The sequence below is a fragment of the Panthera pardus genome, unplaced genomic scaffold (assembly GCF_024362965.1).
Source record: "Panthera pardus isolate Hobbes unplaced genomic scaffold, ASM2436296v1 HiC_scaffold_14, whole genome shotgun sequence".
NCBI lineage: Eukaryota > Metazoa > Chordata > Mammalia > Carnivora > Felidae > Panthera > Panthera pardus.
In genome coordinates, this window is record NW_026526699.1 from 4,828,808 (window position 1) to 4,847,243 (window position 18,436).

The window sequence follows — 18,436 nt, forward strand, 5'->3', positions numbered from 1 at the left end:
CTGGAAGTTTTTAATAATGCCTGTAGGTTGGTTAATAATTTACACCCACGTTAATTTCCCACTTTTTGTTTGTTTGTTTCTTCCAAGATTTCATCTCCTATAGCTTTGATACTCACACTGTGTTTATGTGCAATGTCAGCCTTAGGAGACACTGGAGCTTTTGAAACTTTTCCCTAAGTCTAAAGTTGTTCCAAAACAAAATGTTTTAAAAATAAATGAAATAAAATGTAAATATGCTGTGTTCTGCTTGTTTCCATCACGGCACTTAGCATGGGTTCCAGTCATGTATAATTTTGCTCACTTGCTTCTTTACTGTCCTCCTCCATTGAGAATGTGAACTTGAACTTGGGAGTGTGAACTCAATTCCCTACAGCACATGCTCAACCCCCTTGTAAATAGAGACCAGGTTGGGGGCTCCTGGGTGGCTCAGTCGGTTGAGCATCCGACTTCGGCTCAGCTCATGATCTCACAGTCTGTGAGTTCGAGCCCCACGTCGGGCTCTGTGCTGACAGCTCGGAGCCCGGAGCCTGCTTCCGATTCTGTGTTTCCCTCTCTGTCTGTTCCTCCCCTGCTCGCACTCTCTCTCTCAAAAATAAATGTTAAAAAAATATATATTCAAATAGAGGCCAGGCTGCAAGTTCACAGTTTTCTGCGGGTTGAGGATACGTACTGAGAACTTAGTAGTGTTTTGTTGTTGTTCCTGAAATTTATTTTTATAACACCCTTTCACAGGAACAAGTTATATTGGGTTCTATTTACGGTGCCAAATGTTAGCTTTCCTTTTTAAATATATGTATGTTTTTTAAGTATTTTTAATTCAAAGAAAAAAATAAATAAAAAGTACAAGAAGGCACATGGATATGACCTGACTTACGAAGGAGAAACATGGTGGCACGTAACATGACAAAAAGATGCCAAACGTGATGTGTGAATTACGGAAGTTCAGTGATTACCATCAGTGATTACTGACAGACCACGTCTGATTAGAAATGGTGAATCGTTTCTCACGTTATAGCCAAGAGGACTCTCTTGCCAGACTTGGAGCCTCAAAGCGGAAGCCTTCAATAGCTAGGAAGCTGTTATTTATTTACATCATGAATTCATACAGTCCTGACAATTCACACCCTATGTCCAAGAACAGTGCTTTGCAATACCTCCAAATTCATTTATTCATCCAACAAATGTTTGCTGAGCACTTAGTATGTACCAGACACTGTTCTAGATCCTTAGGACACATCAAAGGAGATCAAAGTCCCTGCCTCATAGACCTCACATTCTAGCCAGAAGAGGTGAACCATTAATAATGATATGTTAGGTCACCGACACGTCAAGTGATATGTCAGAAATCAGCGCAGGGCAGGGGGTAGTGGGACAGGGGTCGAGTGTTAAATTGGGAGGGGGCTGGGTCCTTGAGAACACTGGTGGCTGTTGCTGACAGAGTGAGGGTGAGAGTCATAGCAGATGAGCTCAAGAAGATGATGAGGCCAGATCATACAGGGCCTGTAGGTCGGTGGAAGGACTCTGGCTTTTGCACAAGAAGAGAGTTGAGGGGACAAGGGAGGAGGCAGGCAGGCTATTGTAGGGGTCCAGCCAAGAGAGGACCCTGGCTAGCACCTGGGTCACAGCGATGGAGGAAGTTTGATTCCGGATATGTGCAAGGAAGCACCCCACGGTCTGCTGTCACTCATACGTAGAGTGTCAGAGAATGAGAAAAGCCAATCACAGTATTGAGGGGTTTGGCCTCAGCAACCAGACGATGATGGAAGAACCTGTCTGAGCACAAAGATGACACTTCATAGTCACTCAAGGCATATGCTGTCCCCATGTGTAGAAGGGAAAACTATGGCACAGAGAGATTAAGCAACCTGCCCAAGGTCACACAGCTGGAACGTGGCAGAGGCAGGATTCAAACACGGGCAGCCTGGCTCCAGAGCCCGTGATCTTAACCACTGCTTAATGGGACGGGAGGTTGGCCCAAGGGGCTCTCTGTGGGAGCTGAGAAAGGGCTGTTTTAATAAATCAGGCATAAATTCTCCGGGGTCTCTCGGGGACATTATATTTGGAGCGGGGAAGATTTCGGGGCATCTCAACCTTTCTTGGAAGTGTAACAAAGACCTACCTGAGCCCGGCCTAGCACTGCCTCCCCGGCAGCCCCTGGCCCCTCCCAACCACTTTACTACCCCTTTGCTGAAAGGCTTTGCAAGGCATGGCCAGATTCAGATACTAATGTTTAACAGAAGCTATTTCGGTATTAGAGATTAATCGACTCGAGCGTTGTTCAAACTGGCCCCGACACAACGTGCCGTCGGAAGCACAGCAACGTGACGAGTGAAGACGCGCACATCTGCCCCCGCCCCCTTCCATGCGTCTCCGGCTCCGCACTTAGATCTCGGCAAATCTTTCGCACGCTCCTGCTCTGATCCAAGGCCTCATCCGAGCCAGGGTGAAATATGTCACATTTCATTCATAAAGACACGATTAGAACAGACAATCGGTTATGCTGGGAAATAACACGTTTCCCCAGGCCTAAAAACAGTGTTTTATTCTGAGAGATGGAATATACGAATGGGCCGAGTACAGTAACAAAACTCCGACCCGCCACCTTGCAGCGACCAGGACCAAAGGCCGGACCACACAGCCTCTGCAGTCAGTCGCCAGCCCAGAAAGGTCTGAACTCGGGGTGTGGCTGCTGGCTTCCCTTGTTATTGCCTCTGCTTCTAGCCCTGGGCCGAGCAGAAAAAGCCACCATAGAGGATCCTCACTTCTCGTGAACCAACCTCCAGCCTCCCCACACCGGCAGCCTCCGACCCGAGCAGACCCAAGCCTTGCCTGGCTTCCACCAGGAGCCCCCCGACTCCCGCCCACCCCGGAGTCTCCTCCAGACACAGGTGATGGTGACTGGCTCCCTTGGCATAGGAAGCTCTGACTCGTTTGTTCTCAGTTGGATGAGGCACAATTTCAGCGCCTTGTGTCTCCGGCCACGAAACAGAGCATAATAAAGAACAGTCCTGGGGCGCCTGGGGGACTCAGTCGGTCGAGTGACCGACTTTGGGTCAGGTCGTGATCTCACGGTCTGTGAGTTCGAGCCCCGCGTCGGGCTCTGTGCCGAAAGCTCGGAGCCTGGAGCCCGCTTCGGATTCCGTGTCTCCCTCTCTCTCTGACCCTCCCCTGCTCACACTCTGTCTCTCTCTGTCTCAGAAATAAATAAACATTTTTAAAAATTTTGTTTTAAAAAAGAACAGTCCTCTGTAGGGACAGAGGATGACAAGAGACTCGATGCTGACCCAGAACGGTTCAACGGATGGAGATTGGTCCCCATCGGGACATGGAGGACGGCCCAGAAGAGTGTTTCAAACGGGGGTTCCTGGCTCACAAATGCAGACCCGTGCCTGAAACCCAGTGCTCGCCCAACTCATGACTTCAGCAGGTAACCCCGAAACTCTCCAAGTCTCTTTCCACACCCACAGTTCGCGCTCCACCTCCCAAGGCAAAGTCCCTGTGAGAACCCACTTCAGCGCTCCAATCGACTTCGGCGGGAGGGAAGCAGACTCAAGGCTTTCTGCTCACCGCCACGATGACGCTTCGGGGCCCCCTGCACTCTCCACGTGGGGTCCTCTTCCAGCCGCATCGGCCTCCGCCTCCCTAAGTTAACCCTCAGCTCTGGGATGGCTGGTGGGCTGCATAGCCCGGGTGCGCCCGCTGCCCGTCCTGTCTGCCAGGCGGGGAGGGGGTGCTGTGAGGGAATGAAGGGCCCCCAGGGCCTTCCAGAGCCGCCACTGCATACCCAACACTCTCTAGCTGTGCGACCTCGGGCAAGCTCCTTAACCTCTCTGTGCCTCAGGAAAAATGGCGATAATGTTAGTACTCGTCTCCTTGAGGCGTTTGTTGGCAGAATTCCGTGAGTCCGTGCATGTCAACAACCTCGAATGTGTCCCAGACCGTTCTCCGTCCCCCATCATTTATGTCATTTCCCTGGCCTGAAATGCCTTCCCAACCAGGCTCCCCTGGCCACCAGACCATCAGCTCTCCCTTTCCTCAAACTCCCCACCCAACAATGTTCTCTCTACACCAAGGAGGGCAAATAAGTTAAATGTCAACCACTCCACCTTCGCAGGGACTGGTAGGGCCTACAGGGACTCCTGGGCTCAACGCTGCAGTCCATTAACACTGTCTGCCACGGCAGAGGGAGTGCTGAAGAGCTGCGGTCGATTAGTGATGTCTGCCCGGACAGGAGGCGCGCGCTCTGTGGTATGAGTGCAGAAGCCAGACCCCTGCCCTCCTGGGTCTATCGCAAGCATCTGAAGCTAAAGGAATCTCTGTAGAGCCAGAGCCGGGCTTTAGACCACGCCAGCCCCACCACTGGAGTGACTGGCACAGGACTGGGTCCAAGCTAAGTTCTGACTCGTTGCCACCAAGACTAACTCAAGCGGCTCCAAATAGGAACCTTGCTTCCTGCAGGAGGTTAAAACCCCTCTTGGGATCCGCCAGAGCCTCGGGATCCTTTCGGCTCGAACGAACACACTCCCCAACAGGTGTGGTCTGGCACATCGGCCTCCATCAGAATCAGAAGGACTGCGGTGTGGCATTAACAATTCATTCCCACGTCTCGCCTGCAACCAAACAAAGCAAGCCTTGCTGGGCAGCCCCCTGGCCTCCGAGCACTAGGGGATAACCACAGGCTAGCCTCCGGTGTTGAGACCAGGCACTGTGCCAAGAGCCTCACTAACCTGATCAACCCCCACGGCAACCCCGAGAGACGCGGCCCGTCAGTATCCCGACCTTACGGATGAGGAAACAGAAGCCCAGAGAAGCTAGAAGGCTTGCCCCAGGACGGAGCCACAGATCCAACCGGTATCCCACGAAGCTTCGTGAGCAAAACAAGTTGAAGACAGGTTTGCCCCCCGGCACAGAGAAGCTCCCCACTTTTTGCAACCCCAAAACCGCGTCTTCATCGTACAGACAGAGACTGCTGGTTTGCTTGACCAAAGGATTCTTTACCGACGAAAGCCTGAGAGGTCGGGGACACTATCTCAGAAAGCTCGGTCGCGTAGTCAGAAGGTGGAATTCATCTGCAAAGTTTCCCCTTACGGGCAGCAAAGACAGGGTTCTGTCTGCCAAGTCAAGGCCGGCAGTGACAGGTTCACAGTATCATGTGACAGCTTAGCTCCCAGCCTGAAATGCTGCTCTCAGAGCACCTGTTTTTATTCCTGGCTTCACAGCAGAATAACCCAGGGAGCTTATGGAAAATGCAGGTGCCCAGGGCCCACCCCCAAATATCCTGCTTTACTCTGTCATCTTGCGTGGGTCCCCATCCCATGTCCGTCAGTCTCCTCGCTATCCTGGGCACTCAGCAGACGACCAACACCCCAATTACTAACGGACAGTTCATTGACCGCAAGCTGACTCTACCCCGCCCGACCCGGCCCGCCACTTACCTGAGAGTGAAGTGGTCTGCCACAGAGCCACTGGTCAGGGAGACCAAAAAGGTGGCCGTGTCCCCTTCCCGGACGAGGTCAGGGGCACCGAGACGACGACGTTCTCGTCCAGGCTCACCAGGGACCACTTGAGGTCGTCCTGAGTCGGGTAGACCACCACACTCCCGATCCTCTCCCGGGCCGGAGACGCCTGCTGGGGGCCGTCCTGGCCGGAGTGGATGTTGTTCTCCCACCTGCCGTCCTCCTCCAGCAGGCACTGGCCGGCCTGGTCGGACCGGGTAGAGCGAGAAGAAGAGGTCCATGGCGGTGCCGCCCAGCAGGGGCAGGGATCTCCTCCTCGGGCTCCAGGTCCAGCCCGGAGCTGAACCACTCGGGAAGCAGCTCCAGCTCGGCCACACACAGCCCCGGGTCCCCTCGCAGCCGGCAGCTGGCCGCCACCTCTCTGGCCTCGGGGAAGGCGAACATCTTGACGCAACCGGGAGGTCTTCTTCGGGGTCGCTGTCATCCCAGTGCGTCCCAGTCACGTTAGAACAGCGTCTGCACCTTGGGCCTGTTGGAGTAGACGGAGCTGTCGAGGATGTGAGATTTCAGCTTCCAGTTGAAGGGAAACTTCTCCGTGTTTCCCGAAGGACGTGGAGGTCAACAAACAGGTCCTGGGGGATGGGCTTCTCCGCTGAAAACGGGCCATAGCTGGCGTTGACGGTCGGGGGGGCTCCGGGCCCGGTAGATGAACAGTGACTCCACCCGGGCCTGCAGACTGGAGTTCCTGTGACGTCCTGGTTGGCCTCTTAAGGAAGAAGGCTTCCTCCGCGTCAGCGATGCGCAGGCTCGTGGGCAGGTAGGCAGGGAGCGAGGAGAACCTCTGCAGGCTGTCCACGATCCCTCGGCTCTCGGTCTCTGTGCGGGAGAGGAAAGCAGAGGAAGAATGAAGGCCGGGCCCCAGCGTGAGGGGCACGGTCCTGCCCCCGCCGCCCCCTGGCCACGCCGCCCCCCGGCCACAGCCGCCCCCCGGCCACAGCCGCCCCCTGGCCACGCGGGGCCCCAGCACAGGGCTCTTCGGGGACTCCCCCAAAGCAGCCGGTGTTGAGCGGGAAGGAGCCCATTTGCACCAGACCCGACAGCCGGCGGGCTCACAGGACCTCTCTGTGGGGTCACCCCACAGACAGGAGGCTGCACACCCGTGATGCCCACCACCGAGCCCACGTGCCATCGTGTGGCACCCTCCACCTGCTGCGTCCTTCGGATACTTACGCTTCTGCCCATCCCTCCCAGACGCGCCGGACATTCCGACATCTCCATGATTCTTTTTTTAAGGGAGTCTTTAGTGTTTTATTTATTTATTTTTGAGACGGGGGGAGGGAGAGAGAGAGAATTCCGAGCAGGCTCCACACGCTGTCAGCGCAGAGCCCGACGCGGGGCTCGAACTCACGAACCGTGAGACCACGACCTGAGCCAAAATAGTCAGATGCTTAACCGACTGAGCCCCCACCCAGGCGCCCCGACATCTCCGTGACTCTTACTGAAACGAGGGCGAAGCTATGGCTCAGCACTCCCGCTTCTAGAAAGCTCTCCCTCCCGAAATACCAGGGAGAATGCACAGACGCTGATTTATCTACAAGGATGTTGGCTGCAGTTTCACTTTGTGGACAAACTGAGGAGCGTGTGTGCTGGGACCAAGGGGCCTGGATGTGAATCCTGAAGCCGCCACGTCCTGACTGATGGACCTGAGCAAGTGACTTTAGCCTCTCTGTGCCTCAAATGTCCTCATATAAAGTAGGAGGTAAACTGAAGTCCTACCCTACTGGGTTACTGTAGGAATTAATGAGTCGGTAAACATGAAGTGCTCAGGACCCGTGCTGACCCCCCATAAACACCAGCCAGTCTTTGCCTGTTACTGTTACTATTACCACTACCTGTTCAAATGAAACCATTCTAAGGATTTATTCACAGAGAATGACATAAAACTGCACATTTTTAATTTTTTTTAAATTTTTGCCACACAGAGACAGAGTGTGAGCAGGGGAGGGGCAGAGAGAGAGGGAGACACAGTATCTGAAACAGGCTCCAGGCTCCGAGCCGTCAGCACAGAGCCCGACGTGGGGCTCGAACCCACAAACCGTGAGATCGTGACCCGAGCCGAGGTCGGACGCTCAGCCGACTGAGCCACCCAGGCGCCCCTAAACTGCACATACAGTGGATAACAGGCAGCTCTAAGAAAAATGAGCTAGAGCTACATAAACATACTTGGGGAAATGTCCACCATGTACCAATAAGTATAAAAAATTACAAATGTATCATATATGATCCTACTTGGGTATTATTTCAAGGTTCCCTATGTATATATACACATGTATATAGTATATTTATGTTTGTGTGTCCATAGAACCAAAGAGAAAAGGTTTCACCTTTTAACATCTACTTTCTTTAAATTTGTGACAACTGTGTATTATTTTGTTAATTAAAATATATACATATACATAAGCCTGTGTATGTGTGTATGTATCGCTATAGGCATGTGTGTATGTTACTTTCAAATGGGAAAACACGGACCCAACAAGCTTTTTTCAAACTAAGGAGAGTCCACCAGTAGGGGCACCTGGGTGGCTCAGTTGGTTAAGCGTCCGACTTCAGCTCAGGCCATGATCTCACGGATCGTGAGTTTGAGCCCCGTGTCGGGCTCTGTGCTGACAGCTCAGAGCCTAGATCCTGCTTTGGAGTCTGTCTCTCTCTCTCTCTCTCTTCTCTCTCTCTGCCCCTCTCCCACTCATGCTCGCTCTCTCTCTCTCTCTCAAAAATAAATAAAAACATTAAACATGTTTTTAATAATAAATAAATAAGGAGAGTCCACCAGGAACCAGGATTGGCAAATCAAGCCAAGAACAAACAGGGCTTCTCGCCTGCCCTGAAATAAATCTCCAGCCCTAAAGCCAGGGCAAGAAATGCAACCTGGTGGGCGGGTTTAGCGTAGCCTCCCTGGTTGACAAAAGGCAAACAAATACCACTCCATACACTCTGACTCCTTGTAACATTGTTTTCTGCAACCATTACGAATTCTGCAAAATACACTTTTCTTTTTATTTTTTTTACAGTTTATTTATTTTTGAGACGGAGAGCATGCGAGCATGTGTGTAAGCAGGGGAGGGGCAGAGGGAGACAGAGAGAGAGAGGATCCCAAGCAGCCTCCATGCTGTCAGCGCAGAGCGGACACAGGGCTCGATCTCACCGACCGTGAGATCATGACCTGAGCCGAAATCAAGAGTCGGACACTTAACTGACTGAGCCACCCAGGTGCCCCTGCAAAATAGACTTTTCTATTGATTTCATTTGGGCTGCCTTTTCAGGGCTGTCCTTGGTGAGCCTTCCTGGCCCAGAGGATGACAAAATTATAATGAGGAGATTAGGGAAAAGATACAACCACGTAGGGGCTGATGCATCATTTCCCCAAGAAGGTGTTCAGAAAGCCAGTTCTCCACAAAATACTGTGCGATCTCACTTGCTTGTGTACCTAAAATAGTCAGAGTTATGGAAGCAGAGTTCCAGTGGTGATTGCCAGGGGCTGGGGTTGGGGGCATGAGGTGGGGGGTGGGAGTCAAATTTTCAACCGTCCAAGATGAATAATCTCTGGAGATCTAACGTCGAGCGTGTGACACAGTTAACAATCCTGTATCGTACGTTGTAATTTGCTAAGAGCACAGATTTTAAATCAAATCGAAACACGCACACAGTAGCTCGGTAGAGGTAATGTATGTGTTAATTAGCTTGTTTGTGGTGATTATATATACATGAGTACTTATATCAAAACATCAAATTGTACACCTTAAATACATACACTTTTTATATGTCAATGCTATCTCAGGAAAGGAAGGAAGGAAGGAAGGGAGGAAGGGAGGGAGGGAGGGAGGGAGGGAGGGAGGGAGGGAGGAAGGAAGGAAGGAAGGAAGGTCGGTCTTTTCAAGTGCCATCAATATGGCCAGTGCCGTGTCACATTAATTACTGGAGAAGCAGTTATTACCCATTTACTCCTCTGATTATCTATCAAACTATACTTACTAGTCATTTGTCATAGTTCCAGCACTGTGGCGTGTAGGGCCATCACAGGGACAAGACAGATGTGATTTCTGCCCCAAGGAGCTGGCAAAGTCTGGAGGCAGGCACAGCCAATGTATATGAGACAATTAGGAAACTGAGTGTTAACACCCTTAGAAATACCCATCCCAGGGGCGCCTGGGTGGCTCAGTAAGTTGAGCATCTGACTTCAGCTCAGGTCGTGATCTCACCGTCCATGAGTTCGAGCCCTGCGTCGGGCTTATTGCTGTCAGCACAGAGCCTGCTTCAGATCTTCTGTCTCCCTCTCTCTCTGCCACTGTCCCACTCACTCTCTGTCTAAGAAAGAAAGAAAGAGAGAAAGAGAGAAAGAGAGAGAGAGAGAGAAAGAGAGAAAGAGAGAAAGAGAGAAAGAGAGAAAGAGAAAGAGAGAAAGAGAGAAAGAGAGAAAGAGAGAAAGAGAGAAAGAAAGAAAGAAAGAAAGAAGAAAGAAAGAAAGAAAGAAAGAAAGAAAGAAAGAAAGACCCATCCCAGTAATTCCCCACCTAGCAACCGTGCTGGGGAGATAATCCAGAAATCAGAAAGGAGATCAACGTGGCAAGTAGGTTTGTCACAAGCAAGACTTGTCACGGCAACATACTGCAAGCAAAGTAAAAACCCATCATGAGGGACACAACTAAGCAAATGTTGAAAGCCATACTGTGTGTGTGACATTAAGCACCACGATTTCAACGAGCGTGGAGCGTCGCGAGATAATGCTTACGCTGTGTTGAGTGAAAAAGCAGACATCCAAACTCTACTTAAATTATCCCAAACCTGCTTAAAATGTAATATGTATTATAATACATAATATGTATCACATAGAACATACACGCATACACACGTAAACACGCACACCATATGTTGACTTTCATGCTACAGACCTCCGCGTCCTCCCAAACGTGTCCTGTGGGACTGGGTAGGATTTGGATGGAACACAGAAGGGGGAGGCGGGAACTGACTTTCAAGAATTAGCCTCATCGTAAGGAAAGTTTTAGCTGTTGCCACCACCAAGGGGCAATTTATATTTCGACAACGTCAAGCCGTGCAGAAGCGCCATTTCATATGAAATTTAAATTAGTGTCTTGTTGGTTTATTTCCCGTCTCCAAACCAGGAATTTAAATTCTAGGTGAACCTGACCATGAAATAATGGGCAAAAAGGGAACATCTGCTTTGCGCAGCATGACGGTCCCCTTCAGCGGAGCCAAGTGGGCACCCGGCCGACCAGATTCAGGAAGCAAGAGGTAAGTCCAAATTTTACCTTCTTATAAAATGTAGGGGAAGCCCAAGGCAAGGTTTAAATTCTGGCTTATTTACACGCGTGGAACGGGAAGTTAAAAATATATGTAGGTTTTAATAGGCTCTGTTTTCATTGTGGATTGTTGTGTTTTTTTAATCATTTGTGCCAATTAATTTATACCTCTCAAGAACTGATTCGCAGGAGATGTAAAGCCGTGCCTCCTCCCTTGTTTATTGTGGCCAAAGCGTGCATTTCATCTGAAATAACAGTGTGGGGTTTACAATCCTGCCCCAACATAACTCAAGCAAAACGCGGCACGAATTTTGTCTGAAAGCTTATATGGAGAGCCATAAAAATCAGCGGGCAGGGCCTCATTTTGTCCTCGAACCAGATCGCAACAAAATATGATACCCGAATTCAGGAGTGTCCTGTAAAGCCATGGGACAGTGCCCTAAGAAACACATCCATGGCCTGAGAAGCGACCACCCCTCGCTTTAATCCCCAAGTGTCACCGTTCTTGGGGCGTCAGGTGTCTACCTGTCACCGCTCTTTTCCCCACTGGCAGGTAGACCAGGTGGCCCAGGCTCTGAATGTGAAATGAGGTCCTATTCAGGCTGCTGATTCCCTCGAGGGCTCTTCACCGCCTGTCGAGTGACGTGGGTCCTGAGAGCATGAACTGAGGGAGTCTTATGAGGCCCAGCCGAACAGGGCTGGTCTCCACCGCCCTCATTATGACCTGGGAGGAGACTCCCGCATGGGCTCGCTGAGAGCACGAGGTGGTATGCCAGAAGGATGCTCCGTACCTCTGGCCGGGAACCTCCCAGAACGACGCAATCCACAGCAAACCGGGAACTCCGGCGGGGGACCCCGCGACCCGAGTGCACGGAACATCGCATCACCGCCGCGTCTGGCACCCGAGAAACATCCCTGGGCCTGTGCCTTGGTTAGGATCGGTGGGACCTACGGTCCCGAGCCCCAAGGCGATGCAGCGTGAACCTGCTTCCACGACAGACTCGTGTTTTCGCTCCCGTCGCCAGCCTACCTGGTAGCTTGTTGTCAGTCTTGCGGCCGCTGGTCGCCCACCCGAGGGTCCCGGCCTGTGGCATTCCCAATTCACACCACACAACCCAGGCACGCACGGCCAGGCGTCGAAGGCTCTCTTTCCAGGGTGCCAGGTGGCCACGTCTTTGTAAAGCACCCGCAAGAGACCTTCCTCACTGACCTGTCGGAGTGTGGTCCTAATGGCCGATCGTTCTCAACCCAGGTGGCTCCACCGATGCACGTGGCAGAGAACACATATATGGGACCTGGGCCTGCCCACCAAATAGATCCAGATGGCCTCGGGCGGGGCCCAATGTTCTCTACGTTCCCTGGATAATTCGAGGAATAGCAACAAGGAGAGGCACTGCGCTAAAAAGTCAAAGACACTACTGAGCACACAGTAGGTGCTTTGCAAAAATTACATCATTCATTGCCTTGAGGGCAAGGCTTGGGGTACATGCCCTCAAGTCCGTTAAGGATTAGATATGACTATTCAGACAGTGGCAAGACAAAAGATAGAGACATCATCGTCGCCACCACTCACCTAACCCTTGTGACGCACCAGGCACTATTCTAAGCATCTCACAGGTAGTGACTCTTAATCTTCACAGTCTTCTGGTTAGGAGGATTTGATTGTCATCCTCACTGGCCGAGGGGGAAACTGAGGCACGGGGGGTTACGGGACCTGCCTGAGATCACACGGCTGTTAGGCAGCAGAGGTGGAACTCTGTCCAGGCAGGCCAGCTCCAGGGAGAGCTCACCGTCCCAGTCACCACGTTCTGCTGCTAGAGAAAAGCTCGGCAAAGAACATCTACACTGCAAGGGTGCCAGCCATGACTCAAAGGAACGGCCAATGGGCCTCTGGGTCGCCCAGCTCTCAAAGCACAGGATGAGGTCACTAGTTGGACACTGTCCATAAGAGAAAGCAAGGAGCAAAGCTTTTCCTGGCTCTGAGAGAAATCCCTCCGCCGGGCGCTCCAGCAGGGCCCCCGAGGGACACGACAGCACCCCCACAGCCCCATGACAACCCACCGTGAGCGCATCAGCACGCTTCCCGCGGTGCCCCTCCCCTCAAGGTGGCTTGCAGCGACGATAGACAATCAAGGGAAAGCAAGTCTGCAGGCGACAACACCAGCGGAGCGTGGGCCGACAGAGCTGACAGCTGGTGGAAAGTCCAGCCTGAGAGAAGAGTGAACTCCAGCTTTTGACCAGAGAGAAACCCACCCTTCGCACTCCCCTCCACGAACAGGCTTTCTTACCCAGCCAGCCCAGGTCTTAGAAGGAGGTAGGTGGCAGGACCCTGGAGATTATATCCTCAGGCAAAATCTGGGGGTACAAATATTCTACGGAGGTGAAAAAAGGCCAACGCCCAATCTAATCTTTAAAACGTAGCCGAGAACATCCGTCTTTTCTTTCTTGACGATTACCACTGCCTTCACGCCGAGAAAGCGCTCCCCGTTTCCCAAGATCAAATACACGCTCACAGACTTTCAGCTGGTCGTCTGGGTATGCGCGTGTGGGTCCACATTTTTACCTTTAATTCTTCTCTAACGAGGTATATTTGACAACTAAAACTGTATATGTTTAAGGGGCACAATCCGATGATTGGATGCGCATATACAATTGTGAAATAATCATCACAAAAGCTAATTCGCCTCAGAGGGTGTTGGGTATGTGAATTAGCTTGATTTTTTCCCCCTTTTTTGGGTAGTGAGACCATCGTAGATCCACCCTCTTTGCAGATTTCGGGAACCACATTTAACTCTTGAATCTCTCATGCTGTCTCACGCGAAGTGAGAATCTGGTGACGGTAATCGGCAGACAATGAATCTGCCAGTGGGAGTTTAAGTGGAATTCGCAGCTTAAGGGAGGGGTATTGAAAAACTTGGGGGTGGAGTCTTCAAAGAAGTAATTAAGTTAAAATGAGGTCACCATGGTGGGCCCTAATCTGCTATGACTGGTGTCCTTATATGGACACGGCCGTGCGTGCACACGCGTGCATACACGCACGCGGGAAAGACCGTGTGAGGATACAGGAGACGCGGTCTACAGGGCGAGCAGAGAAGCCTCAACGAAATCAACCCTCTGACACCATCATGTTGGGCAGCTGGCCTCCAGAGTTGCGAGGAAATAAATTCCTGTTGTTTAAGGCGCTCGGTTCATGGGACTTTGTCACGGCGGCCCTTCCTGGCAGCTGGACTTGCCTGTGTCTTGCCTTCCACGTTAACTTCAGAGTCATTGCATCAAACTGCCCACCCCAGAGCCCAAGCGGACTCGTACCTGGAGGCGAGGCTCTGCGCGTGAGGGTCAGGAACGCCTTTCAACTTTCTGATGTATCTTTCTGTGTGTTTCCGACTCTCCTACAACGAACATGTCTCGCTTATTCAAAAGCTAAGAGAAATATTGACATTTTTCCTTTTAGAAAGAAAGATGCGGAATTTGATTTTAAGTGGTAGACTGAACACACTCATGTCCCCGCATCTCCGCACAGACTCCACAGAAATAAAAGCATACAAGTACAAACAGGGATAAGCCTATTATCTAGAGAAATGGAAGAAGGCCATCCGAAGATAAAATATTTCAACAAATCTCTGGAAGACAACAAGTGGAGGAAAGTGCACTGATGGAGGGGCAAGACAGCAGAGGAAATCTTGTCCTAGAACATTCTGTGTGTGCCGCGGAGGGTCTCGGGGGTACCGTGCCCACTGGGACCCAGGCTCAATGTTGGCACGCACAGCAAGGACAGGGGGAGACTGAGGCTGAAAACCAGGGGCGTAACTGAATTCTGTAGATGGGACGCCCCCTGCAGACAGACCCCCACCCTGAGTAAAGGCAGAATAGTGATCCCCAGTTGAGACTCAACGCTTCTCTGAGGACACATATGTCCCCTGAGAGGGGACATAGGTGGGACAGCCCTGTGCAACCATGGGGACCAAAGTTACACACTGAGAAAGTAATGCGGGACGTCAGAAGGAGCTGGCCACGGCATGACATACAAGAATAAAGAAAACAAAGTAAGCCCCTACTTGCTAAGCCCCGGTGGCCAGGAGTTTCTGTTACCTGCAGCCAAATGCAATGGTAACTGGTAAGAAAGACAAGTAGGAGGGTGCGTGCATTAACCTCATCGTCCTCTCTTACACAGACCGCCCTGCTGTCCAAATGTGTTCACTCCAGGTGTAGAGCTTGAATAGTGCATAGAATTATAGAAATAATCACAAGCAGAACTGAACGTGGAAATGGCCGGACGTGGCTGACTTTGGGGAGGGAGATCAAAGACACAGAAGGATAGAAGACTATCGCCTTTCTCTGGAAGTTACGCCATTCCATTCTATTTCCCCCCTATGTACGCAGGACCGTGATGATGAGTAGACTTTGTCTGCACGAACCCGGAATTCACCACGGGAGGGGAGGGAAGCATTGAACAGTGTTGGAAACCAGAGCAGGGGAGTGAGGGGAGAGCAGCTTTAGCCTAGACAATGAGGCGTCGTGTCTGCAGGGAAGATGGCCACCTTTCAAAAAAAAGTCTTTCTACCCATAGAATTGCATATGGGCCGCTCAGCCAGGAGCCTCCCCAGCCTTCTCTGCATCTGTATCCAGCTCTGGCCAGTGAAATAAGAACGTAAGTGCTGCATATTACGCTGAAGCCAAAATGACATTTTTTTCCTTCCAGCCGGGAGGAGAGGAGGGGTCTGGGGCCCCCGGTTGTAGCAGAGCCACAAGCTGGAAGGAGCCTGGGCCCCCCGAGCCTCCACCCAGAGGACAGCCAGCCAACCAGGAACACCCACGTCGGATGTGAACGAGGACTGGCTCAGTGCGCTAAGCCAGTGCTGACGTTTGTTTGTTAGAGCAGCCAGTGACCCCTCGCCCAGACACCACGGTACAGGCTGACAATCTGGAGAGCTGTGATCCTGCTTAAATCACACGTCTCTTCCTTCATGTAAACTGGGCTTTTGTTAGCAAGAAGGAGGAAGACGTTCAGAGGAACAAAGCGAGGGGCTGTTAGGCCAACGTGAGAAGTTTCCATGGGGCACCAGATGTAGAAAGAGCATTGTTAAACGGATTATATAGATCTTAGTGACAGTAATTTTGACCTCCTATAGGCACCGTCAGCTGTTAAACAGTAGGAAATGTTGATGACCTTGTTCTAATTTCCATTTATATTTATTCTAAATTGGACACCTCAAGAGATTATTTAAATAAAAAAGGGAAATTCACTAAGTGATGCTGACAGGTCAGCCCCTGTCTGGTTGGGAGGCAGCTGATCCTCACTTACTAGAGGCAGAGGGACTACTGGGCTGGACCCCCAGGCCTGTCATCGGCTCAGCTGATGTACTGAGACAAGTCACTTCATCCCTCTGAGATTCAATTTCCCTCCGTGGCAAATGGGGTGTCACCTCCTGCCACCCTCCCTGCCACCTGGAGGGAAACCCCAGTATGCGACTCATTGCTGTATAACTCCATTTACAGGAGTGTCGTATGAGGACCCTCTTTGCTTGGGACTTCTCACCTGCTCAGCCCCGACTTCCCTCTCTCCAGTCATTTCTGATATCAAGTCCCAGAGAACCCATACGGAGTCTAAACAAAAGTGGATTTTAATGGCGGTCGGGGCTGGAGAGTCTACAGGCAGGCTAGCATCAGGCTTGCCTGGATCCGGCATGTCGACGATGTCATCAATGTGGGTTTTCACAAATGTCTTCAACGGGTGAGTGGCTACACAAGTGTATATCCACTGGATGGAACGTTACTCAGCAGGAAAGAAAGAAGAGGAACCGACAGATACACGACCTGGGTCAGTTTCACATGCATGATTCCGAAAGTCCGAAGGCAACCTCAGAAAGCCGCCTACTCTATGGTGTCACGTATGTGACATTCTAGAACCATTACGACTGGAAAGGTGGAGAATAATAGGTCACAGACTGCTAGGAACTATGGGATGGGGAGGGTGTGACAACCAAACATTGTTTTAAGTATCAGGATGGGTCTGATGGAACCGTTCTGTATGCTGGTTGTGACAGTGGTCACACAAAGCTATGCATGGGTCAAAAACTCACTGCACGATAGACCAACAAGGGAAATTTTTACTGAAAGTTAATTTTAAAAGTTTTTTTAAGATGCATTTTTATCCATCCCTCTGCTCTTTTCTGTGGAGCTGGTTTTATTCTCAATCTGCACAGCAGAGCACAATTAGCATCACCAAGCCTCACATTTTCCTTCCTTCACATCCAACAAGACCAGCGAGGCTTTCTTTCCCCCAGTTTTCCGGGAAGAAGGCAGTGGGGCATCGCCTTGGCTCTGATGGGTCACATGCCCATCCCTGAACCAATCACTATGGCCGGAGGAATGGCCTGTTCTGATTGGCTCAGCCAAAGTCATGTGTCTCTTCCGGGGAGCCTGGAAGGCGGTAGATGGAGGGGGTTCCCCCAAAGCATCATAAGGGTACCATTTTGACAAGAACAAGGGTGTTTTTTGTAAGAAGCAACACAAAAATCCACTCAGTTACCCAAATGGAACAATCTCCACCAGGTCAAGGCTGATTTCTTTACTTAAACCTTCTCAACACAGTTGGTGTTGAAGAAAAGAAATCAGGAATACACCTGGGGTCACAAACCAGGCGTTTTAGCCATTACCTTGGCCTTTTATTTTTTAATGTTTATTTATTTTTGAGAGAGAAAGAGAGACAGATCACAAGCGAGGGAGGTGCAGAGAGAGAGGGAGAGAGAGAATGTGAACCAGGCTCCAGGCTCTGAGCTGTCAGCACAGAGCCTGACATGGGACTCGAACCCACAAACTTCGAGATCATGACCTGAACCGAAGTCAGATGCTTAACCGACTGAGGCACCCCCAAATGAGTTACCCAAAGCAAGTACGGATAAGCGGGTTGCACCTGAGACGCGTAGGCAGAGGCACTGACAGCTCAGAGAAGCTATGTTCTACATTCGAACCAGAACTTTCTTCAAATGCAGAAAAAAAGAGCCAAGTGCTGTAGAGTGAGTGTGTGCCTGTCGAGTGAAGCAGACGCAGCCGAGTTAGTTCTGCACAGCGTTTCCATTGCTATATTTGCATTTGCAACTGGCATCGTGCAATCAAAACATGGGTGGCAAACCGCATTAACAGAATGAAAGATAAAGATCCTACCGCCACCTCCTCAGTCGGCTGAGCATCAGACTTCAGCTCAGGTCATGACCTCGCGGTTTGTGGGTTCGAGCCCCGCGTCGGGCTCTGTGCTGACAGCTCGGAGCCTGGAGCCCGCTTTGGACTCTGTGCCCCTCCCCCACTCAGGCTCGCTCGCTCGCTCTCGCTCTCTCCCTCTCAAAAGTAAACAAACATTAAAAAAATTATTTTAAGAAAATCCTATGGCTACCTCAACCGATGCGGAAAAAGCCCTGAACGCACACAGTGAAACAGCACTAACACAGGCTGGCGTGGGTCCGCCCCAAATCATTCATGGAGTATCTTTCCTTCTCTCTCTTATTTTTTGCTACTATTCAAACCTGCCAAGTACCTATAGGAAAGGAAACAAATGTCTAGTCCTTATGGCTGGTCCTTCGAGACTCTGTTTTCACGAATCGTTAAGACTGTTTTTTAAGGGTTAAGGGTTTGAACAGCATGATCTTAAACGTCTCTCCCACAATCCTC

General features: G+C 51.0%; 1 protein-coding gene across 1 annotated transcript in view; it reads right to left on the reverse strand.

The window, feature by feature from the left end:
* LOC109277780 (transmembrane protein 132B) overlaps positions 1-18,436 on the reverse strand; it is a 366,439-nt gene that overhangs the window by 211,465 nt on the left and 136,538 nt on the right. Inside the window, 10 exon segments of the mRNA XM_053901892.1 lie at positions 5,436-5,514; positions 5,517-5,709; positions 5,711-5,755; positions 5,757-5,909; positions 5,912-5,962; positions 5,964-6,059; positions 6,061-6,081; positions 6,083-6,145; positions 6,147-6,207; positions 6,209-6,332. Of these exon segments, the coding sequence (XP_053757867.1) occupies positions 5,436-5,514; positions 5,517-5,709; positions 5,711-5,755; positions 5,757-5,909; positions 5,912-5,962; positions 5,964-6,059; positions 6,061-6,081; positions 6,083-6,145; positions 6,147-6,207; positions 6,209-6,332 (886 nt within the window).